The sequence below is a fragment of the Monodelphis domestica genome, chromosome 1, assembly GCF_027887165.1.
Source record: "Monodelphis domestica isolate mMonDom1 chromosome 1, mMonDom1.pri, whole genome shotgun sequence".
In the NCBI taxonomy this organism is placed as follows: domain Eukaryota; kingdom Metazoa; phylum Chordata; class Mammalia; order Didelphimorphia; family Didelphidae; genus Monodelphis; species Monodelphis domestica.
In genome coordinates, this window is record NC_077227.1 from 286,641,465 (window position 1) to 286,667,276 (window position 25,812).

Genomic DNA, 25,812 nt, shown 5'->3' on the forward strand with positions numbered 1-25,812 from the left:
CCACCAGATAGGACTTCCCCAGTCATGTTGTAGTAGTCCAGCCCATAGGTATTATGGAGAGACAAGGATTGTGAGTGAGCACATGGCCACCCTGCGCATGGCAATGAGCTCTATTCCCAGCGTGGCTGAAGTTAGGGCGCAAAACCGTGCTTCCCTTTGTCTCACTCACCCAAGGATAATAACCCCACCTTCACCTTGTCATAAGTTGCAATTATCCAATGGCAATACACCAGGTAACTCATCCATATGTATTGAAGTATCATGTAACTGATCAATATGTATTGAGCTCATTTGTATATCAAAGAGAATAAAGGGGAGTTGACACAGCCAGCCCGCCCACTAGGGGGACACCGACAGGTTTGCAATGGAGCAACTTCTCCCCTTTCTCTCTCCTCTCTATCTTTCTCCCTGAGGCCTGGCCCTTCGGCCAGGCCTCCCTGTTTCTCTCTCTTTTCTAATGCTAATATCTAGCATTATCTACCACCTTTAGTTTCTAATCTCCTTTCCTTCTGAGCTAGCATTATCCTCTGACCAGTGCAGTGTTAAATTGAGATCATTGGATGGGAATAGCCTGAATTAGTAACCACCAGTGGTCGGAGCAGGCTGTGGCTCCCAAAAATCAATAATTGATTACTGGCTCGATTATTTACATCTCTAAAACCGGCACGTTCACACCCTTCGTGGAATCCAAAACTTCTATCCTGTTTCTATCTTCTCTCCTTGAAACCTCTTGCGGGCCAAGAGGTTGTACATGTCGACGTGAAAGAGCTGGATCAATTTGATGAATTTTGCTGGGCAACCGAGCTTGCTGAGGATCACCCACAATGTGTCCCTGTTCACTGTGTCGAACGCCTTTGTCAGGTCTATGAAGACAATGTAGAGACTCAGGTTCTGCTCAAGGCATTTTTCCTGCATTTGCCTCACCATGAAGACCATGTTGATGGTGCTGCACTTTAGTCGGAAGCCACATTGTGATTCAGGCAGGTTCTGCTCTGAAACAGATGACAGGAGTCTGTTGAGTATAACACGGGCGAGGATCTTTCCGGCAGTGGAGAGTAGTGAGATGCCTCTGTAGTTGTCACAGGCTGCTTGTGAGCCTTTGTTCTTGTATAGGGCTATGATGGAGGCATCTCTGAGTTCTGGGGGCATGACTTCTCTTCCCATATGCTGGTCAGTACTATGTGGAATGCCTGGAGCGCCTTTCCATTTAAGGCCTTGTACACCTTGGTTGGGATCCTGTCTTTACCGGGTACCTTGCCAGCACTCATTTGTTTAATGGCTTTTTGGGCTTCCTCTATTGAAGGAGGGACATCAAGTTGTTCAATGGTGAGGTTTTGGGGGATCTGGTCAAGGGCGCTTTGGTCGACTGAAGAGGGTCGGCTGAGAAGCTGACTGAAGTGTTCTTTCCACCTGTTGCTGATGCCTTTTTTATCTTTTATGAGAGTGTCACCGTCAGAGGATAGCAAGGGAGTGGTGGTGGGTTTTGATGGCCCATAGACAGTCTTGAGGGCACTGAAAAATTGTTTGTAGTTTTTCATATCAGCAAATCGCTGGATTTCTTTTGCCTTTTTTCCCCACCATCGGTCTTGCATCTTCCTGATCTCATGCTGCGCCATGGCTTGGAGAGACTTGAATCTGTCCTTTTTAGGAGCAGAGTTTGGGTTATTTTGCCATTCCATAAAGGCTTTGTTCTTCTTGCTCAATAGGTCTTCAATAGCAGTGTTCTAGTCAAACCAGTCCTGGTGGTTGCGTTGTTTTGGGCCTAGGACTGCCTTTGATGTTTCCTTCACTGTGTCTCTGAACTTCCATTTCTTGGTTGAGCTTCCAGTGAGTGGTCCCTTGGCAGACAGATTGTTGTCCAGGCAGGACTGGAATGTTTGCAAATAAGATGGATCCCTAAGACGACTCACGTTGTAAAATGCATGAACTGTCTGGGCACGTTTTGGATGGCGAGGCACAATGCGCATTTGAAGAGTCGCTCTAACCAATCGGTGGTCTGTGCAGCATTCCCCTCCTCTCATGGCTCTGGTGATCTTTACATCCTGGATGTCTCGCCTGCATACAATGATGTAGTCAATGAGATGCCACTGTTTTGATCTTGGGTGCATCCACATTGTTTTATATTTGTTTGCCATTCTGAACACAGTGTTCATGATGGTGAGTTCAAACTCTGAGCATTTGCTGAGTAGCAGTAGGCCATTGTTGTTCATTTTGCCCACGCTGTGTTTGCCGAGCACTCCTTTCCATCTTTCATGGTCCTGGCCAACACAGGCGTTGAAGTCTCCCAGTAGTATCAGCTTGTCATTTGTGGGCACTGAGTGCAGGACGGTACTCAGATCAGAGTAGAACTGCTCGATGTTCTCCTCGGTGCTGGTCAGTGTTGGGGCATATGCACTGATGATTGTGGCATACCGGTCTTTGCTGAGAGGCAAACGAATCTTCATGAGCCTCTCGCTGATGCCCACAGGCAAGTCTGGCAGCTGTTTGAGAAAATTGGTCTTGATGGCCAGGCCAACACCATGAATTCTGTCTTCATTTGAGGCTCTAGCTTTCCAGAAGAAGGTGTATCCAGTGGTGGGTTAGCTTAGTGATCCCTCTTCTGGTAAGCGTGTTTCGCTTAAGGCTGCGATGTCGATGTTATATCGCTCCAGTTCTTTACCGATTAGAGCTGTTCTTCTCTCAGGTGTTGGGGTATTCTCTCTATCAAATATAACAGTAAGAATTAAGAAAAAATTATCTGTTCTTCAGTTGTTTCCAGGCCTGTACAGTTCTTCATGACCTGATTTGGGATTCTCTTTGCAAAGATATTGGAGTGGTATGCCATTTTCTCCTCCAGCTTATTTTACAGATGAAGAAACTGTGGCAAATGGGGGTAAGTGATTTGCCCAGGGTCTCCCAGTTAGTAAATGTGTGAGACTGGATTTGAACTCAGGAAAATGAGCCTGCCTGGATCTAGTCCTTGCATTCTATCCATTGTACCATCTTGCTGCCCTAAAAAACATGAGAGACTGCTTAAATTATTATCTATTACTATTTAACCTAGTCTTGGGTTGAAAACTTACTGTTGTTACTTTCATGAGGCAACAATACTTAAAGAATTAGAGCATTAAAAATAACAAAAATAACTTAAAAAATAGACCTTATATTTCTTTCTTGCCCTTATCAATGTTATTGTTTTCATTTCAGACTTAGAATCCAGGAGTTAGATATAATCTTGTTTAATATCTTCATTTTAAAGATAAAGAAACCCCTTAGCTCTGCTAATAAAACCTAGAGCATCAAATAGAAGAGTAAAACGATTGTACTTTTTTTTCCTTCTCTCTTCACCCTCATTTAGAATCAGCTTAATGAAAAACATAATGGTACATTTTCAACAATGAACCATATAATTTCTCATCATAATAGAAGTTTACCTTAATTATCCTTCATAATCACTTTTCTGATAGCATTACTGTCCCAAGCTACTCTAAAATCCTTTTTTTATAATGAATATTTTATAAGAATTGAAATGAAAAGAATTGACTAAACTGGCCATTTTTGCAATCTCACAATTATGTTTCTTCTTGAATTTTTAAAGAAGTTCCCAACCCTTTTTCTTCTTCTGTACCTTTATTTATTGTAACAAAACAGACATTTTAAAACATGATGACAAGGCAGTTTCATTGCACATGTCAAACTATTGGTTTTTCCAACCTAGCATTTTTTTCTTTGATATTAACACCAAGGGGTATTTTGTGATAAAACATGGTAACTATTTTTAAGTGCAAAGTTAACCTCAAAAAGATTATAACCTCAATATCTTAATAATCTTTACAACCCATGTAACCTTTAAAACATATTAAATTTAAGTTGTTAAGGATATCTTATTCCAAAAGCATAATTCTATAACTGCCTTTTTTCTTTTTCCTGGTGTTTTATTATCTTTTTGACAAATATAAATAATACAAATGTAATATAATACATTTTATATATAAATGCATTTTGGTAAATATAAAACAAAATAGTCATTATTTATTCTATTTTTGTTTAATCTTATGGAAAAAGTGAAAAAGAACCTGTCCAAATTAAGTACACTTTCAAAGTCAGCAATTGCCAGTCCCCAGGAACTCATTTCTGCATACAAGATGCCACGATGTAGAAAAGAAAGAATATTCTCAAGAGTATCATTGATGAGCACTAAGAGAAAAAAAACAGTTTTTGCTTACTCACCTCCTAGGTAGTCACATGTGAATGAATGATATTTTGCTTTAATCTTTTTCATATTCTTTATTCTTTTTCATTTTAATCAGTATGAATAAATATGTCACACTCAATTTATAGTTTCCTAAATTGGTCCAAATAGGACCAATCCAAAAGGACCAAATAGGTCCAAACTAGCAGGAAAACAAAGTTAACAATTAGGAATAGTTTTACTTACTTGACATGGGACAAGTGGGGGCATGCAAAGAGGGGAGAGAAGGTCTGAGCCTGAATGAGTATGAAGAATTCCCAGGACAGAATCTTTTTCTACTGGCACAAATCAGCCCCTTGCCAAAAAATTTATAGTCCTAAAAACAACGTGTCAGGGCAAGATTTGAACCTAAGCAGTGTTTATTCCATTGCTGTGCCTTGAGGACAAATATATAGCTACTAATGAAATATTTCTAGATTTAGTGGATTTTATAGTTAGAAATCATCTTGGAAATCACTGAGTTAAATATCTTCACTTTATAGGTGGGGAAATTAGCTATTGTTGCCTATGGTTAAACATGTCAAGGTAATATCCAGCATGAATTCATTCATGAGCCATGTATTCCAGATTCTTTGTGCCTCAGATAATTCTTCAAATTATATCTCATAAGTTCTCAGCAGTGTATTTACTTTAAACAGTTAGCCAGAGGACACATTGAGTTTAAAGGAAAGACATTTTATAAAATAGAATATTAATTTTAAAAATTCTCTGCATTTACCCCAAATCTTCCATCCCCTAAATGAAGTATCAACAATAGGAAGAGTGCATCTGTGGAAGAATGATGCATGGGGATAGGCATATGGGGAGCAATATGACCAGGACAGCCATGTAGAAAATGTGTGCTAGAATACAAGCTATAAAGGCAACTTGTGATTCCAATACTGCAAAGTTGTGGCAAGTAATTTTATCATTTTTTACTCACTGAGATCTATTTTTTAAGCTTTAACAAAGAATGGAATAAATGATTAAGATTAAGATGACCTAAAGATAGTATACATGGAGAGAGCTTTGTGCTCTCTGAGAGCTTTGTGCCAGTATGGACTATATCCTTCCTCAGAAAAAGGGAAATTAGAACTCTTTAGTGCAACGAAAATCTAGAAGAGTAGGAGGGAATTGATCTAGAGAGATCACATTGCAGATGGGAAAGAAAATGATTGAAGAAAAGGCAGAGGAAAGAATTGGATTACATATTTTAGGACCCAGAGAACTTTCTACCATAAAGCAATAATTCTATGCTCATTATAGCTCTCATTAATCAATATGGTATCCCTTACATATCTCAAAGGTTAGTGGCAGTGTCCTGTGATCTGGAAAATCTGGGTAAATTTTTTTGTCCCTCCCTTTGTACCAAAGAAGGTCTGAATCTTTTTTTCTTTTTCTTTCATTGGGTGTTGCAGAAATTGTGAATGTGTATTTTATTAAAAGATAAAATTGTTGATATTATATAATACTATAAATATGTTTAATATATTTCTGAGTTTCTAAACTTTTTTCTGTGTTGTCTGCTGGCCTACATGTATTTATTATTGCACCTTTTGCAAAACACCATCCAAATTCCCATTTAATTTCTTATGCCGACCTATTGAAACCATGATGGGGAAAGTCTCAGTGTGGAAGGGATAAATGTACTTCTACTAAGAGTGATGCACAACAACAACAACAACAAAAGGGTGAAAAGATGAAACTGTTCAAAAGAGGGAATACAGTCTAGCTACTACAAAAGTTTTAATTCTATAATAAACATAACTATTCTGAAGAAAGAGTAAATAAGTATAATGGTAAAGTTGGAAACCACCTCACCACACTTCAGTCTCATTAATTTATCTAGGTGATATTATGTCTTAGTTACTCATAAAGCTTACACCAGAGGTTACCAAATTGAATTCAGTGAACTTGGGTTTTCAAAAAAATATTTTGATAACTATATTGTTATATTTAAATATAATTACTTTCCTTTGTAATCCTATGTATTTTATTCATTTAAATAATTACTCTGAGAGATGAGGTACACTGATTTTTTTAGTCTGTCAAAAGGGTCCACGAAAAACACAAAAGGCAGGGATTCTTACCTATATTAGATTAAGTACTGAGAGGCATTAGAATTAAGTTGCAAAAGAATAATGCTCAGATAGACTCAGGAAGCCTAACTATGCCCCAGAGATCATCTATAAGTTATTATATGAGTTGATAAGGTATTGATTTCTATAAACTGGAGCAAGTATGACTTTCCAATACACTCCTGAGGAGGAACTATTGAGAATTATGATGATGAAGACCTGAATGGGGAGCTTCAATTTTGATTTTAGCCAGGTGTCCTCCTTTCCCCTTTCAGCTGGGGAATCTTGAAAACTTTGAAGGATTAGTTGGATTTTGGATTTCCTGTCTTTTAACCATCCCTGGTAGTGTCTGTATCAGGATTCAAAGGGTGAAGATTCACCATGTATAAGGTGAATTTCTTAAGCAAGAGAAAAAGATGTTCATCCCCCAAGTACTGTGAATTATCCATTTTCCACTTGTGTTCCCTTAATTTGTATCCACTTTCTGCTGAGCTCTGTAGGTGCTTATAGAAGCATATGTCATGGACTTTTTTTTTGAGTAAGAGGAGGAATATTTTGTTACTTAAGGTTGTATTTTAAAAATGATTCTCAACTGATAACCTTAGAGGGAAGTACACCAGTGGGAGCTCAAAATGATGGCATGCTTAATCCTAAAGCAATCCTGAAGGATTGTAGTATCCTGAAGGAATGTAGCTAAATTCTAGGGATCCAAATCTTCACTGGGATTAGGAGTTGGGATAAAGATCCTCAGAGTTTATATTAGCTACACACACACACACACACACAGACACACACACACACACACATATATATATAGACCATGAATCAAAGAATCAAAGTTTAGGACAGAAAGGAAAGAGAAATCCTTTTTAGGAAAAAGTGCAGAAAAAACATTCAAAAAGAAAAATTAAAGGGGAGGGGGATTTTGAAAGAACTATTTAATAGGAGAAAAAGAAGGAAAAAAGAAAATTAGATAAGGAAAAGGAAGAAAAATAAACAAATTAAGTAAAACCAGGAAAAATAAGGAGGGGAGTAGTTGAGGGCTAGAGGAAGAGAACTTGAAGGAATAAGGTTGCTTTATAGTAAATTTAGAAAAACTCATCACTGGAACAAGATATTAAACTGAAAGAACAAAAAATCCTAATTCAGAAAAACTTCAATATTACAGAGACAAAAGTTGGAAAATATAAGCTAAGAAACCCCCACATGTAATCTGGCTCCACGCTCTCCCAGCTGAATAGTATTCAGGGAGTAGTCTGGTAAATATTTAACCTCTACTTCTCTGTTTTAAAAAACATTATGCATAACAAACTTTCAAGTTTGATATGTATGAACACTTTCTACATCAATTTATTAAGTCTAGACAATCAAGAAAACAATAAACAAGCCCTGATGTGTAACATTTGCTGATTTCTGATGCATAAATGCTCACACTGAAATTTAACAATCAGTTTGTGGGAGCCAATATAAACTGGCTCTAGCACATTCCTGGCTAAATTACTCTTCAGAGTTTCTTGAGCTAATACTTTTCTCACAGATGTGTTCATCCTATTTTTAGAGACCACTTCTATGGTTCTATTTAGCCATATTTAAAGTCCATTAGCTTTTACAAAGCAATGTTTAGTTCAAATATATAGAAAGAATAAACATTTTCTATAATATCTCAGGAGCATACCCTTCCTTATACCACATTGTTCTCTGGGGGGAGTAGGCTTAAAAATCAGCTCAGTTTCTACAGAGTATTGGTTCCACCAAGGAAAGGACCAGATGTGGCATAACTTTCTGGGTGAGTCCTCCAGATGCTCTAGAATACTGAAGGTCTTCTTTCCAGGGAGGAAAGGTCCCACCTGTCTCTTAAATACTGCACTGGCTACCAAGTTGACCTGAATTCCAATTCCTGTGGTTTTACTTTCCCTACCTTTGAAACTCCCAAGTTCAGAAACTCCACTTCTTTACCTAGAGTAGAGAAATAAGAAAAAAAAAGGCCAAGGACCAAGATCTGTTTCTCAGAGGTCAAAGGACCTCAGATGGAAGAGCCTTTAGTGCAGGGTCACTCCCTTTGTACTCCCTCAAATATGAAACAAAAAGACAGTAACTGAAGCTGTCAAGAAAATTTTGAATGCTTCTGTATCCAGTTGAAGTCTTTCACCCATCACCTGGTTACTAAACCAGAAATAACTGCAGAACATCTCTAAAGCATTTCCATTATGTATCAGCATAATTGTTCTAGAAGTCAGCTCTTAGGAAAGGCTATACCATAAGAACAAGCTGAAGGGATCTGTGCATGCACTAGGATGCACTATTACATTTTAAAATTTGTAATGGAGTGAACAATCTAATAAAATGAAACTGTGACATTGTATAAGAAAATAATTTGTTGCTTATAAGAAACATGACTGAAAAGCAGACACATGCATAGAAAAAAAAATGAGACTGAAAAAACTTACTATGCGTCAGATGCATCCCAAGAAAGTGAGTGTTATATCAGATGCAACAAGAACAAGAATTCAAAATACAGAGATTTAAAAAGGAAAAATATAATCTGAAAGTTACCAAAGACAACAAATTAACATCAATATTAAACCTACAAGTTCCAAATAATATAGCTTCTGAAATCTTAAATGGAAAATTAACTATAAGAAGACATAATCATGTGATAATAGTAGAACACTTTAATGTTCCTCTTGAAGTGTTGGACATATGGTGTCTTCTGAATAGGAATGCTATAGAATATATTTTTTCAATACTCAATGGAACTTATATAAAGATTAACCATATATTAGGGTCCAGAAATATTGCAAAACTATATAGAAAGGAATAAATTCTAAACATATTTTTCCCAGACCATAATTCAATAAAAATAGTGATTGGTTCAGGAAGTCGCAACTAATGAAGACTTAAATGGAGACTGAATTATGAAATCTTAAATAATAAGTGGCTCAAAGAACCACTCATAGAAACAATAATTATGTAAACGACAATAAGAATGATAAAAAACAAACCAAAATTTCCGCCATTCAGCTAATTCAGGGGAAAATTATCTTCCTAAAACATACATTCACAAGATAGAAAAAAAGAGTATTAATGAATCAGGTGTAGCATATATTTAAAAAATAGAAACTCAACAAATAAACTTAAAATAAAAACAAAATAGGAAATCTTGAAAAAGTAGAAACTCAACAAATAAACTTATAAAAACAAAATAGGAAATCTTGAAAATTAGATAAGAAAATGGATGATTGAAAAACAAAAATGCCACTGAAATTGTTAACAAAACTAAATTCTAGTTCTTTGAAGAGAATAATAAAATAAATAAGTTCTTAGCTAACCTAACATAAAATAGGTCAGAAAATGAAATTAATAAAGCAGAAAATTAACAATGTGGAATTACAATAAAACCAGAAAAATAAAAAGAATTATCAGTACCTTCTATCACAATTCTGTGCTAACAAAACCAAGGACATGAAAGAAAACTTAAATTAAGCATAAGAAAGTTATAGTCAAAATATAAAACTGACAGAACAAAATAATAGAACCCAAAATAGAAGTCTTTAATAATACAGTCTCAGAAAATAAAATTCAAACAGCGGTAAAGGAACTACAGAATAGCTGGAGATTGGGTAGGTACAAAGAAATCCTACTCCAGATGAACACAAAATTCTTCGTTAACAATACTCAGTGGTCTATGAGTATATGATTTTGTTATAATTTTGAGTCTGAACCATCAGATGGGTCTGAATCAATCCTGGTCTTTTGCACCATTTTGGCAATAAGGTTGGAGTAGAATATTCTTTTTGACATTGGAAAAAGGTGACAGAAAGAACAGTGAGACTTGAGTGATTAAAGAACCCAGCACAGAAGTCCAATACCAGCAATTCTCTCAATTTTCTCTCAAAGCTAGAAGCCAGGAGCACCCAAAATGATGAGTCTCCCAAAAAGAGACTGGCTAAGAATTAAAACTCTCCAGTCTTGCTAACTCTCCCTGCCCTTTAGGCAGGACAGGACAACTATCTCCACCAAGAAGAAAAGAGTGTCATGTCATAGGGCCTTAGGACAAGGGTTACATTCAAGTAAATTTGCATGGTCCTACCAAATGCCACCCATTTGCTGATTATTCCTTGGGTTCCATAGGATAGAAGGCATTTTTTGGTGGTCATTAATATGAATATGTCTGACCACTTAAGCTGGGTAGGGCCATGAAAGACAATCCTAATTGTGCTGTGAGGTAAGAGATGAGTCTCCTGATTGGCTGAGAGCAAATTGAATCGACATTTATTTGCATGAGGGAGAAGAGAATAAATTTTTCAGAAGATAACTTTGAATGACTAATGGGATCTGCCAGGACAGCAAATATGTAGTTAATTACCCCCCAAATTTTCTTTGAATTCTAGTACTTACAACCTTAAAGATTACTAAGAACAAAATTTCATTCATAGTTGAGATTATTCTCTTTTCTTTTTTTTCCCATTTAAATAAGTTTATTTAGTCAATTTAGAACATTATTCCTTGGTTACAAGAATCACATTATTTCCCTCCCTCCCCTCCACCCACTCAACCTGCAGCCAATGTGCTATTGGGTATTACTTGTGTCCTTGATCAGAACCTATTTCCATGTTGTTATTTACACTATGATGTTCATTTAGAGTCTACATCAACAAACATATCCCTTTGCCCATGTATTCAAGCGGTTGTTTTTCTTCTGTGTTTTTACTCCCACAGTGTTTCCTCTGAATGTGGATAGTGGTTTTTCTTGTAGGTTCCTCCAAGTTGTTCAGGATCATTGCATTGCCACTAATGGAAAAGTCCATTACATTCGATTGTACCACAGTGTATCAGTCTCTGTGTACAATGTTTTCTTGGTTCTGCTCCTCTCACTCTCCATCAAATCCTGGAGGTTGTTCCAGTTCCCGTGGAATTCCTCCACTTTATTATTCCTTTGAGCACAATAGTATACCATCACCAACATATACCACAATTTGTTTAGCCATTCCCCAATTGAAAGGCATCCAGTCATTTTCCAATTTTTGGCCACCACAAAGAGCGTAGCTATGAATATTTTTGCACATGTCTTTTTCCTTATTATCTCTTTGGGGTATAAACCTAGCAGTGGTATGGCTGGATCAAAGGGCAGACAGTCTTTTAGTGCCCTTTGGGCATAGTTAAAAATTGCCCTCCAGAATGGTTGGATCAATTCACAGCTCTACCAGCAATGAATGAATGCCCCAACTTTGCCATATTCTCTCCAACATTCATTACTTTCCTTTGCTGTCATGTTAGCCAATCTGCTAGGTGTGAGGTGATACCTCAGAGTTTTGATTTGCATTTCTCTGATTATAAGAGATTTAGAATACTTTTTTCATGTGCTTATTAATAGTTTTGATTTCTCTGGCTGAAAATTGACTATTCATGTCCCTTGCCCATTTTTCAATTGGAGAATGGCTTGATTTTTTTGTACAACTGGTTTAGCTCTTTATAAATTTGAGTAATTAGGCCTTTGTCAGAGGTTTTTGTAATGAAGATTGTTTCCCAATTTGTTGCTTCCCTTCTAATTTTGGATGCATTAGTTTTGTTTATATAAAACCTTTTTAATTTGATGTAATCAAAATTATTTATTTCACATTTTGTGATTTTTTTCTAGCTCTTGCTTGGTTTTAAAGTCTTTCCTTTCCCAAAGGTCTGACAAGTATACTATTCTGTATTTGCCTAATTTGTTTATAGTTTCCTTCTTTATATTCAGGTCTTTCACTCATTCTGAGTTTACCTTGGTGTAGGGTATGAGATGTTGATCCAAACCTAATCTCTCCCATTTTGTCTTATAATTTACCCAGCAGTTTTTATCAAAAAGTGGGTTTTGGTCTTCAAAACTGGGATCTTTGGGTTTATCATAGACTGTCTTGCGGAGATCATTTACCCCAAGTCTATTCCACTGATCCTCCTTTCTGTCTCTTAGCCAGTACCAAATTGATTTGATAACCACTGCATTATAGTATAGTTTGAGATATGGGACTGCAAGTCCTCCTTCCTTTGCATTTTTTTTTTCATGATTTCCCTGGATATCCTTGCTCTTTTGTTCTTCCAAATGAACTTAGTTATGGTTTTTTCCAATTCAGTAAAGAAGTTTTTTGGTAGTTCAATGGGTGTGGCACTAAATAAGTAAACTAATTTGGGTAAGATTGTCATCTTTATTATGTTAGCTCGTCCCACCCATGAGCAATCAATGTTTTTCCAATTGCTCAAGTCTAGTTTTAGTTGTGTGGAGAATGTTTTGTAGTTGTGTTCTTATAGTTCCTTTGTCTGTCTCTGCAGATAGATTCCTAAGTATTTTTTATTGTCTAGGGTGATTTTAAAAGGAATTTCTCTTTCTAATTCTTGCTGCTGAAATGGGTTGGAGATATATAGAAATGCTGATGACTTATGTGGATTTATTTTGAATCCTGCAACTTTGCTAAAGTTGTTGAATATTTTGACTAGCTTTTTGGTTGATTCTCTAGTATTCTTTAAGTAAACTATCATATTATCTGCAAAGAGTGATAGCTTGGTCTCCTCATTGCCAATTTTAATACTTTCAATTTCTTTTTCTTCTCTAATTGCTACTGCTAGTGTTTCTAGTACAATGTTAAATAATAGAGGTGATAATGGGCATCCTTGTTTTACTCATGATCTTATTGGGAAGGCTTCTAGTTTATCCCCATTGCAGATGATGTTTGCTGATGGATTCAGATCTATACTGTTTATTATTTTTAGGAAAGGCCCTTCTATTCCTATCCTTTCTAGTGTTTTCAATAGGAATGGGTGTTGTATTTTATCAAAGGCTTCTTCTGCATCTATTGAGATAATCATGTGATTTTTGTCAGTTTGCTTGTTAATATGTTCAATTATGTGGATGGTTTTCCTAATATTGAACTGTCCTTGCATTCCTGGTATGAATCCTACCTGGTCATAGTGAATAACCTTTGTGATGACTTGCTGGAGTCTTTTTGCTAGTATCCTATTTAAGATTTTTGCATCTATATTCATTAGGGAGATTGGCCTATAGTTTTCTTTCTCTGTTTTTGACCTGCCTGGCTTTGGGATCAGTACCATGTTTGTGTCGTAAAATGAATGTAACTCCTTCTTGGCTTATTCTGTCAAATAGTTTGTATAATATTGGGATTAGTTGTTCTTTGAATGTTTGATAGAATTCATTTGTGAATCCATCTGGACCTGGGGATTTTTTCTTAGGGAGTTCTTTCATGGCTTGTTCAATTTCTTTTTCTGATATGGGGTTGTTTAGGTAATTTATTTCTTCCTCTTTTAGTCTAGGCAATTTATATTTTTGTAAGTATTCATTCATATCACCTAGATTGACATATTTGTTGCCATATAATTGGGCATAGTAGTTTTTAATGATTGCCTTAATTTCCTCTTCATTAGAGGTGAGGTTTCCTTTTTCAATCTTGGAAATTGTCAATTTGCTTTTTTCTTTCTTTTTTTAAATTAGACTGACTAGTACTTTGTCTATTTTATTTCTTTTTTCAAAGTACCAGCTTCTAGTCTTATTTATTAAATCACTAGTTCTTTGACTTTCAATTTTATTAATTTCTCCTTTGAGTTTTAGGATCTCTAATTTAGTCTTCATCTGAGGATTTTTAATTTGTTCGCTTTCTAGTTTTTTAATTTGCATGCCCAATTCATTGACCTCTGCCCTTCTTAATTTGTTAATATATGAACTCAAGAATATAAATTTCCCCCTGAGTACTGCTCTGGCTACATCCCATAGGTTTTGAAAGGATGTCTCATCATTGTCATTTTCTTCAATGAAGTCATTAAGTTCTTTGACTAGCTGGTTTTGGAGAATCGTATTGTTTAATTTCCAATTAATTTTTGACTTACCTCTCCATGTTCCCTTACTAATTATTTTCATTGCATTGTGATCTGAGAAAGTTGCATTTATTATTTCTGCTCTTTTTCACTTGTTTGCAATGTTTTTATGCCCTAGTATATGGTCAATCTTTGTGAATGTACCATGTGCTGCAAAAAAGAAGGTATATTCCTTTTTGTCCCTATTTATTTGTCTCCATATGTCTACTAAGTCTAATTTTTCTAAGATTTCATTCACTTCTCTTACCTCTTTCTTATTTTTTTTTGTTTGTTTTACCTAGTTTGGATAGAGGAAGGTTGAGGTCTCCCACTAGTGTAGTTTTTCTATCTATTTCATCCTTGCGCTCCTCTAGTTTCTCCTTTAGAAATTTGGATGCTATGTCATTTGGTGCATACATGTTGAGTACAGATATTTCCTCATTGTCTATACTGCCTTTTATTAGAATGTAATTACCTTCCCTATCTCTTTTAACTAGATTTATTTTTACTTTGGCTTTGTTGGATATCATGATTGTGACTCCTACCTTCTTTTTATCAGTTGATGCCCAATAGATTTGGCTCCATCCTCTTATTTTCACCCAATGTGTATCTACCTTCCTCATATGTGTTTCTTGTAGACAGCATATGGTAGGGTTTTAGATTCTAATCCACTGTTATTTGCTTGCATTTTATGAGTGAGTTCATTCCATTCATATTCAGAGTTATGTTTACTAGCTGTGTATTTCCCAGCATTTTGATTTCTACTCCTGTTCCTGCCTTTTCTTATTTCACTATTTCCTTCTACACCAATGTTTGTTTTTAATCAGTCCCCCTAGTTCCCACCCTTATTTTACTTCCCTTTCTACTCCCTCCCTTCTTATTCCCCCCCTTATTTTCCCTGTAGTCTTTCTAAAATTACCCCCCACCCTCTCCATCCCTTGTACTGCTTCCCTCCCCACCAGTCCATTTGTTACCCTTCTACCCCCCATAGGGTGCAAATCTACTCTCTGCCCCAATGAATTGGATTGTTCTTCCCTCTATGGGTCAATTTCAAAGCAAGTAAGATGTGACATTTCCTATCTCCAACCTCTTTACCCTTCCAGTGTATTGATGTTCTCTCCCCTCCTGCCATGAGCTTCTTTGTGACATATAAATTTACCCCCATTTGTTTCTTTTCCCATTTCTTTTGGTATTAACCTCTTTTTTTAGCTCTAGTTATAGTTATATAGTTAGCTCTCTCTATATATATGTCTTTATATATATATTTTAGCTCTAGTTATAGTTATATAGTTAGCTCTCTCTGTGTATATATATACACAAACACACACACATACACATGTATATGTATTTATGCATGCATATATCTATATACCTATTTGTGTCTTTTTCTTTCATCCTATAGAGTTTGTCATTGTTCCCTCTAAGTGTAATTCTTTTAGCTGCCCAGGTGATAACAACAGTTTTTAAGAGTTACCAATGACCTCTTTTCTTACAGGGATCCATATCATTTTAACTTATTGAGTCTCTTAATAATTTTTTTTTGTTGTTTAGTTTTGTTTTTCTTTGTTCTCTTTTTTAAATTACCTTTTGATGATTCTCTTGAGTTCTGTACTTGGACATCAACTTCTCTGTTCAGGTCTGGTCTTTTCTTTACAAATTCTTGGAATTCTTCTATTTTGTTCTTCTATTTTGAATGACCATACTTTCCCCTATAAGAATATAGGCAGTTTTGCTGGGTTGTTGATTCTTGGTTGTAGACCAAGTTCTCTTGCTTTTCAGAATATCATTATTCCATGCCTTTCGGGCCTTCAGTGTGGATGCAGCCAGATCCTGCATTATCCTCACTGTGGTTCCGTGGGATCTGAATGACTTCTTTTTGGTAGCTTGTAATATCTTTTCTTTGGTCTGTTGGTTCTTGCATTTGGCTATAACCTTCCTGGGTGTTGTCAGTTGGGGATTAAGTACAGGAGGTGATCTGTGGAATCTTTCAATCTCCACTTTTCCCTCTTGTTCTAAGATATTGGGGAAGTTTTCTTGCATAATTTCCTGTAGGATGATGTCCAGGCTTTTTCTTTTGTCATGGTCTTCTGGTAGACCAATGATTCTTAAATTGTTTCTCCTTGAATGATTTTCTAAATCCTCTGTTTTGTGAATGAGATGCTTTATATTTTCCTCAATTTTTTCATTCTTTTGGTTTTGTTTTATAGTGTCCTGCTGCCTTGTGAGGTCACTTGATTCCTCTTGTTGTATTCTGGTTCTTAAAGACTGAATTTCATCCCAGGCTTTTTTGGTCATCCTTTTCCTTCTGGTCTGATTTTCTTTGGAGGTCATCTTTCATCCTCTACCTCGTATTTCATCTCCTTTTTCTCATCTTTCATCTTCTTTGCCTCATCTTTCATCTCCTTTGCCTCATTTTCCAGCTGGTTGATTTTGCCTTTCAAGACACTATTTTCTCATTTTAGTTCAAGTGCCTCTGTTTCCAGATGACTTATCTTAGTTTTTAAGTTCATTTCCCAATTGTCTTCAGCCTCTTTTAATTGTGTTTTCAGTTCTTCCACAGCCTGTATCCAATTTGCTGGGTTTTCTGATTTATCATTTCCTGATCTCTTCCCCTCTGTTCTGTTTGCTGAATAGAAGCTGTCTACTATAATTTCTTTCTTCTTTTTCTGTTGTTTTCTCATATTCACTCCTTCTTTGCTCCCTGTATTTGTCTGTGCTCTTGCTCCTCTCATTTTTTTGGTTTTGCAGCTTTCTGTCAGTCTCCCCTCTTGGAGCTTTGTCAGATCTCTCAGTGAAGTCTCTGGGGAAGGAGTGTTGGGGTTGAGCTTCCCTGTCCTCTGGAGGCTTTTGATTGGATTAAAGTCCAGCAGTTAGTGAGGGAAAGTGTTGTAGCTTGGGTTTTCCTGAGCTCTGAAGACTTTTGATGGGATTAAGTTCTTCTGGGTTGGGCTAGAGATGCTCTGAGGCCAAAACCTCCTGAAAGGCTGGAGCCAAATGGAAGGTCTCAGCCGCCCAGGCTTCCAGCTCTTTGATCTCTCTCTGGCTGCTTCCCCGCCACCTGTGCTCAATGCTCTGAGCCTGGCACAGTCCTGCCTGCAAGGTACACCCTTTAGATCAGGGCCTTTGCCCATCCAGAGGTTCCTGCTGCTGCTGAAGGTTTAGCACTCTAGGGGTGGAGGGGTCCTGGCTTTCCTGAGCTCTGGAGACTTTTGATGGGATTAAGTTCACTGGGTTGGGCTGGAGGTTCCCACTGCTGCTGGGGGCTCAGCGCTCTATGTGGGCGGGGGGAGGGGTCCTGGGACCTTCCTTCTGCCTTTCCCTTAAACCCTAGTGTTCTCGGATTCCAGCTGGGGGGAGGGGGCGTACTTTTTGAATTGAGTTAGCAGGAGGGTTCCCAGGCTATGTCTGGTTGTTAGGTTTGATTTTTCAGTCCCCTAGGAGCATTTGGTTTGTGATCGGTAAGAAAGGGTTTTCAGAGGTCTGAAGTATTGCTGCTCTTAAGCAACCATCTTGACTCTGCCTCCTATTCTCTTTTCTAATTTGAGTTGAGATATTATTTATTCTTTGGTAATAAACCAAAAATAATTAATATGTTTAACTTTCCCATTTTTTTAAACTGTTACTCTGATAAAGATGTGAACTGATTATTCATGATGAGTTTTTTTCTGTAACTAGTATATCGTTGAATGAAGCTCAGCTGCTAATGCTAATACCACCTCCCACCCCACCTTTGAGAGTGATTAAGAATAGTAGCATTGACCTGAACACCTAGAGTCTAATATTTAAAGAGTGGAGGACAGATATAATTGTAGCCTAATTCTCCTTTTGGAGATAGGTGAGGGAAAGAGCAAAGAACTAGTTGCATGAATCTTTCTTTTTCTGATAAAAGTAGAAATCACAGTCCCCCTGGAAAGATGTAGCCTAGATCCCAGATCAGATTACTATTCCTGCAATACTTGAGTCAAACTCTCTTTTTATTTAGACTGCAATTACAAATATCTAATGCTAGGCTGTAAGCAAGCTGTGCAATACTGAAAATCATTTTGTGAATTACAATTTAGCTGATTTAATAAAAAAAATCAAACTTTAAAGTAGTTCACAATGTCACATAGTCTAGAATTAGTGCCCCAAACTTTTAGAACCAGAGGAATTTAAAATAGAAACCTAGAAGTTTCCTGACCTAATCCCTGATGTTAATAATAAAAGTATAATTTGAGGGGAAGAGACTCAGGGATAGAGAGCCAGTTCTGGAGATGGAAGGTATTGAATTTAAATCTGACTTCAGATTTCCCTAGCTGTGTGAATCTGGGAAAGTCACTTAACCCCAAGTGCCTGCCCTTGTTGCTCTTCTGCTTTGGAACTGGTATTTACATTGATTCTAAGATATAAGGTTAAGGGTTTTTTTTAAGTATAATCTGATCACTTTATATTAGTATCCCTCTAAATGAAAATAAAAAGCTAAATAATAACAAAAAAGTATGTTTTGCTCAACCAAGATTAATATTCACTATGCAAGTAAAAGTAAATAAATAGTACCTGATATACTGAAATCCTGAAGTGCTTTATTTGGATTACTCTTTCGAAATATGCAGCCTCTATAATAGAATGCTATCCAATTATTAGGATCATAATGAATTGCAATAGAAAGATCTTCAGTTGCATCTCTAAAAAAGCCTCTTTTAAAAAAAGCTCTGCCACGATACGTCCTAGAGTTGTGGAAAAAAAGTTATATTTTAACATATATTTCTCTTTTTCAAAGGTTATATTTACTTTTTTTACATAGACTATTTCTTTGTTTCTGAAATTTTCTCATGAGTTTAAAAAATGTTTATTGATGTATTTGTTTTCACATTGCAATCATTTCTGGATTTACTTTCCCCCAAACTCATCCTCCCACACAGAAAACCAGTTAAGCAAAACCAACACATTCTGATTAGATGTTCAATACTCTGCCATGAGAGTCTTCATTGTCCATTTCATACACACATGAATATGTATATACACATGTATATATAAAAACACACCACCTATCTGTGAAAATAGAAATGGGTAGATAGATAAATGTAATGAGGATTGAGATGGAAAAGTAAGAGGGAGGTCTTTTCCTAGAAGGGAAATGCATATATGGATCTATGTATTTACATAAACTATTCCATAATAAAGAGATGTTCAAAAGGTATGAATAGGCAGTTTTCAAAAGAAAAAATTCAAGGTATCAATAACCACATGAAAATGATGCTCCAAATCACTAAAAAACAAGAAAAATGCAAATTAAAATAATTCTGGGAATTCACACTGGGAAAAACAGAGCAGAGAAAAACTATAGATGTGTGTGTTTATGTGTGTGTATGTGTGTGTGTTGTAAAAGATTAATATATAGATCAATTACTCTATAGAACAGTATGCTCTGGGACTACTTCCTCAACCTGCAATCATACTACTGGAATTGTATTCCCAGGAAGGTCTGCTACTATTTGTTCTAAGGATAACTCTGAGGGGCTATACTTTTATACTCTTGCTCCTGAGTCCCCACTAGTGTCTATTCCATCAAACATCAACCACTATCTTTTAGAATTTTAGAGCAAGATAAAAAACAGATTTGTAGTTTTATTGGTGAAAATTCTCTCTACCAATGAAGGTTGGTGCCTTCTCTGAAACTTATTCTTAAAGAGTTGCTTAGAGTAGTGGGGTCAAACACAAGTGGAACTTATCTCTGTGGACCATATAATGACTTAAAAAACCACAACTTAATATTATGTCAGTCAGTCAAGGAACATTTATTAAGTAACTGCTTTGTGTCAGGCACTATGCCGAAACTATAAAAATCCAAAAAGAGTCAAAAGATAGTCCTTGTTCTCAAGGAGTTTACAATCTTAAAAAAAATTTTTTTTAAATTTTTAAATATTTTCCATGTTTACATAATTCATTTTCTTTCTCTCCCCTCTTCCTGCTTTCTCCCAGAGCCAACAAGCAGTTCCACTGGATTGTATAAGTGTTATCACTTGATGCCTATTTCCATATTATTCATTTTTGCTACAGAGTGATAAAGCCTAAACTCCAAATCACATACCCATATATACATGTGATAAGTGATGTCATATGTTTTTCTTTTATATTTCTACTCCCATAGTTCTTTCTCTCAATGTGGAGAGCATTCTTTCCCATAAGTCCTACAGGAGTGTCCTGCCTTGTTGCATTGCTCCTAGTAACAAAGTCCATTACATTGTATTGTTCTACAATGTTTTACTTTCTGTATACAATGTTCTGGTTTCTGCTCATTTCATGCTGCATCAGTTCACTGAAGTTTTCCCAGTTCATATAGAAATTCTCCAGATCATCATTTCTTACAATGTAATAGTATTCCATCACCCTCAGATACCACAATTTGTTCAGTCATTCCCCAATTTAGGAATACCCCTTCATTTTCCAATTTTTTGCTACCATAAAGATTGTGACTATGAATATTTTTTGTACAGGTATTTTTTCTTATTATCACTTTGGGGTACAAACCTAGTAGTGGTATTGCTGGATCAAAGGGTATGCATTCTTTTCAAGCCCCATTGTGCATAATTCCAAATTGCCTTCCAGAATGCCTGGATTAATTCACAACTCCACCAGCAATGCATTAGTGTCCCAATCTTGCCACAACTTCTCCAACATTTATTATTTTCCTTTATTGTCATATTGGCTAGTCTACTAGATATAAGATGGTACCTCAGCATTGTTCTGATTTGCATTTCTCTGATTATGAGAGATTTAGAACACTTTTTCCATGAGCTTATAGATAGTTTTGATTTCTTTATCTGAAAACTGCCTATTCATGTCCCTTGACCATTTATCACTTGGAGAATGGCTTTATTTTTTTGTACAATTGACTTTAAGGAGCTTACAATCTAATGGAGGGGACAGAAAGGAAACAAACATGTACATGATAATTGAGATGCAAATAAGAGAGGAAAGGCACCAGAATTAAGAGAGGTTGGGAAAGACTTGCTTAAGTAGATGGGATTTTACTTGTGTCTTAAAGGAAACCAAGGCAACTAGTAGATGGAGATGAAGAGGGAGAATAATACAGAAAGGAGGGATTGCCAGAGAACATAACCAGAGCCAAGAAGGAGTGTTTTATTTGGTGATTAGAAAATTAACACATTTTATTTTGTGAAATACTTTCCAACTACATTTATTTTTTAAACTCTTGCCTTCTGTCTTAGAATTTATGTTAAGTGTCAGTTCCAAGACAAAAGATTAGTAAGCAATTAGAGTTAAATATCTTGTCCAGGGTCACACAGCTAGAAAGTGTCTGAGGTCAAATTTGAACTCAGGATCTCACATTTTGAGGCCTGTCTCTCTATCCACCAAGCTACCTACTTGCCTCTCTAATTGTACATTTTGTCAGGTTTGGGCTGCACTAAAGAGTTTTGGCTATGAATTTAACACTTCTGATGTAGAACACTGAGTGATTTGCCCAGGGTAAGACAGTCAATACATATCAAAGTTGGAATGTGAGCCCAGGTTTTCATGTCTTTGAGGGCAGCTATCTATCTATACCATGTTGCCTATTGTAAGGACATTTGATACAAAATATTTGCCTTAAAATCCTGGGTTATACAAATGTCCACAGGAAGAGAGGGATCAAACTTAAACTACAATGTAATGCGACACATATGTAGATAACATTGTGGCAAAAGGATCACTCACTTCCTGGTATTAGAAGTCCCTTCTCCTTTAGTAGAGACCTCACTCTACCCTTTTCTGAGTGAAACACTCAGTTGGGCTCTGAAATAGCTTCCATCTTTTTGTGACCATCTGATCATATTAATTTGTCCTCTATGTATCTTTTGGCTGGATGGCTGACTATTGATGCAATCCCTTCAGTTATATGGTCAATGGCACAGGAGAAGTGTAACACTTCCAATTCCTATGATTCACTCTTCTCTATTTCCATCCCCTACCTTTCCCCTCTTTCCTATTGCCCTCCCCCCATGCTGCCCTCTCTTATAGGCACAAGAATCTTCCTTCACATCTCAAGAAATTATAAACTCTCAACTCCCTAAATGATGTACTATTTTTACATCAAGGTTCAGCTACATGTCTGATTTTCTTAAGCCAATCAAATGCTTCCATTGTGGTATCAGTTTTTGCTTTCCAGATGTGTTGTATGTGTCTGCCATTTCCTTCTCTAGCACTTTTTATAAATGGAAAAAAAAACTAAGACAAATAGGGTTATATTTGAATTTAGGAAGACGAGCCTTCCTGATTCCAGGCCTGGAACTTTATCTGCTGTGTCACCTAGCTGCCTTGATCCTCAAATGTCCTTAGCCCTATAATTTTCTGGAGTAATTAGAGACTCATTCATGAATTATGGAGTTGTAAAGAATTCCTTAAAACTTACTATTTTGTAATTGGAACTTTGTTAGACAAAGTGATTGGAGCATAAGCAAGTTTTATTTGTACATTAAAATCGAATCATGCCAACAGATAGATTAACTGATTCTGTAATGACCTCTTTTGAGTTGTTTTGGCCTTCTGTACTAACATTAATTAATGTGGGGAGAAGAACATATCTGACCTCAAAATATACATGAAACTGTGAATTTCAATTATTTGCTTTATATATTTTTTCACTATGTAAAGATTTAATAAATATTTTAGATTTAATATGATGGTTCTACCAGTGTTCTCCTTGTCTCTGTATTCTTCTGAATTTCTTTCTGCTCTTTTTCTGTATATTTTAATGATTCATTAATATATTTCTTCCATTTTTTAGTTTCACTAATTCTTCCATTCCCTCTAACTTTGCTCTCCAAAAAAAGAAAAAAAAACTGTTTTCACAAATAAGTATAATAAAGCAAAAGAAATTGACCGACATTGACTATATCTAAAATGTATCTCATTTTGCACATCTACTCTATCACCTCTATACCAAGATGAGGAAGGCAGAATTGATAATTAAATTAATAATAAAATTATGAGCCTTTTAAAAAATGAATCAAATTTTGGGAAAATTTGAAGTTTTCTGGATTTTTTGTCAAAGTTCTTTCATCAAAAGCTTTGCTCTTTGAATTTATTGAATATTGAGTTGCTATGGACATTATCTGCCATGTATTAATTACCTAATCTATTTCATTAATCCATTACTCTATTTCTTAACCAATACCAGATTACTTTAATGATGGCCTGTTTTTTGTATTATTTGATATTTGGTACAGCCATGCCTCTTTCCTTCATTCCCCTCTCTGCCCCATTAATTCCCTTGATATGCTTGGCCGTTGGTTTTGCCAGATGAGCTTTGTTCTTATTTGTTCTAGTTCTATAATTTTTGGGTAGTTTGATTGGTATGGCACTGAATAGTTAAATTAATTTAGGCAGGATTGTCATTTAACTATATTGACTCAACCTGTCCATGAGCAATTAAGGTTTTTTCTAATTATTTAGTTTTGACTTTATTTGTGTGAAGAGTGTTTTATAATTCTGTTCATATAGATACTGGGATTATTTTGGTAGGTATACTCTGTAAACCTCAAAATTTCTTAGACTTATAAATGTTGGAAATTTCACCATTGAGAAATTTCATACTTGAAAAATTTCCTATTGATAGTGGGTCTTGACTATTGGAATGTGAACCCCATTGGCATGGGAGGTTCCTTCTCCTCCCTTCTTAAGATTACTTTAGGACAGAAACCTTTTGCTGAACAATGGAAAGGACTTTGACCTATGCTTAAGCATAGAACAGGAATTTCTTTGAGTCATGATTGATTTTAGAATTGATACAATGGAGATACTTGGAATCAATCTCCACCCTATTCAGTCCTAACAGGATTGAGTAAGGGCTGCAGCCTAGATCAAAATTTAATTATTCCAATCTCTACCCTACTCAGGTTAACAAGATTTAGAAAGGGCTGTAGCAAAGGATCAAAGATTTAATTATTTGAAAATATGACCTTCAACAGACATGTGCAAAGCCAGAGACCTCTGGGCGGTCCTGGGTTAAGCTAGAGCCTCCATTGGCACAGGGAAATTGATGGACAGGTGATTGGTAGATGTGAGGACTGAGGGGAGGGAACTTGGATGGTTTCCTTAAGGATAGGGGGGTCTGAAGACTCGAGGGGGAGGTTGAGGAGTTTGTCTGAGTGGTTGGAGTGTGCTCTGAGAAGTTTGCTCTGAAGGAAGCTGAAGGTGGAGGCCTCTGAGACTGTTTCTCCATTTTGGTCACGTGAGTAATAGGGACTGATCTCTTTTCTTTGCCCCAGCTATCTAAGGGCTTGGGCCTTTTGGCCCAGCCTAAACAGAAGGGGTATTTAAGCCCTATTCCCTTCTCTCCCTTTTCTCTCTCTCTATCTCCAATTCCTTTCTTCCTCCTGTTGTAATTAAACTCCATAAAAGATTGACTGCTGACTTGAGTTTTCATTTAGGAATTACATAGCTGAATTCCTTGGTGGCCTTAAATTAATATATATCAGTCTTTTTAAAGTGATTTCCATGTCACAACTCCCAGGTATTGTATATTGTCTAGATTTATTTTTAGTGGAATTTCCTTTTCTAGGTCTTGCTGTGGGATTTTGTTGGGGCCAAATAGAAATGCTGAAGATCTATGTGGTTTTATTTTGTATCCTGAGACTCTGATAAGTTATTAATTATTCTATAAGTTTTTTGGTTGATTCTCTAGTAGTCTCTAAGTATACCATCATATATATCATCTACAAAGAGTAATATCTTTGTTTCTTCATTGCCTATTCTAATTTCTTTAATTTATTTTTCTGCTCTTATTGCTATACCTACACTTTCTAGTATAATATTAAATAATAGTGGTAATAATGGGCATTCTTGCTTTGCCCCTAATCTTATTGGGAAAGGTTTTAGTTTATTACTGATGGTTTTAGATAGATGCTTTTTATTGCTTTGAGGAAGATTCCATTTATTTCAATGTTTTCTCATTTTTAAAAATAAGGAATGAGTGTTGTATTTTGTCAAATGCTTTTTCTGCATCTAATGAAATAATCATGTGGTTTCTGTTGGGGTTTTTTAATTGATATGGTTAATTATGCTGATGGTTTCTCTAATATTGAATCATCCCTGCATTCCTTTAATAAAACTCACCTGATTATGGGAAATGATTCTTTTGATATAAAGCTGTTGTCTCCTCACTAGTATTTTCTTTAAAATTTTTGCATCAATGTTCATTAAGGATATGGCTTTCTTTCTTCGTTTTTGTGCTTCCTGGTTTAGGTATCAAAACTACATTTGTGTTATAAAAGGTTTGGAAGGATTTTCTCTTCCCTTATTTTTCTAAATAGTTTACATAGTATTGTAATTAGTTATTCTTTGGATGCTTGGTAAATTCACTTTTCAATCCCTCTGGCTTTGGGATATTTTTCTCAGGAAGTCCTTTGATGATTTGTTCAAATTTTTTTTTTCTGTGATGGGGTTAAGCATTCTATTTTTTCTTTTGTTCATCTGGGTAGTTTATCTTTTTGTAGATATTAATTTATTTCACTTAAATTGTCAAATGTATCAACATATATTTGGGGAAAATAACATCCAATAGTTGCTTTAATTTCTTCTTCAATAGTTGTGATTTTGCTTTTTTTTTTTTCATTTTTGATTTGGTAATTTGGTTTTCTTCTTTCTTTTTTTTTAATCACCAACCAATGATATATAAATTTTATTTATTTTTTCATAAAACAA

At 35.9% G+C, this 25,812-nt stretch overlaps 1 protein-coding gene across 2 annotated transcripts in view; it reads right to left on the reverse strand.

The window, feature by feature from the left end:
* Positions 1-25,812, reverse strand: part of TTC6 (tetratricopeptide repeat domain 6) — a 307,310-nt gene that overhangs the window by 112,909 nt on the left and 168,589 nt on the right. For both annotated transcript variants that reach the window (XM_016428372.2, XM_056811000.1), the window contains exons 16-17: positions 18,664-18,833; positions 4,056-4,176 (exon numbers count right to left, since the gene is read on the reverse strand). In XM_016428372.2, coding sequence (XP_016283858.2) covers positions 4,056-4,176; positions 18,664-18,833 — 291 coding nt within the window. The remainder of the gene's footprint in view (positions 1-4,055; positions 4,177-18,663; positions 18,834-25,812) is intronic.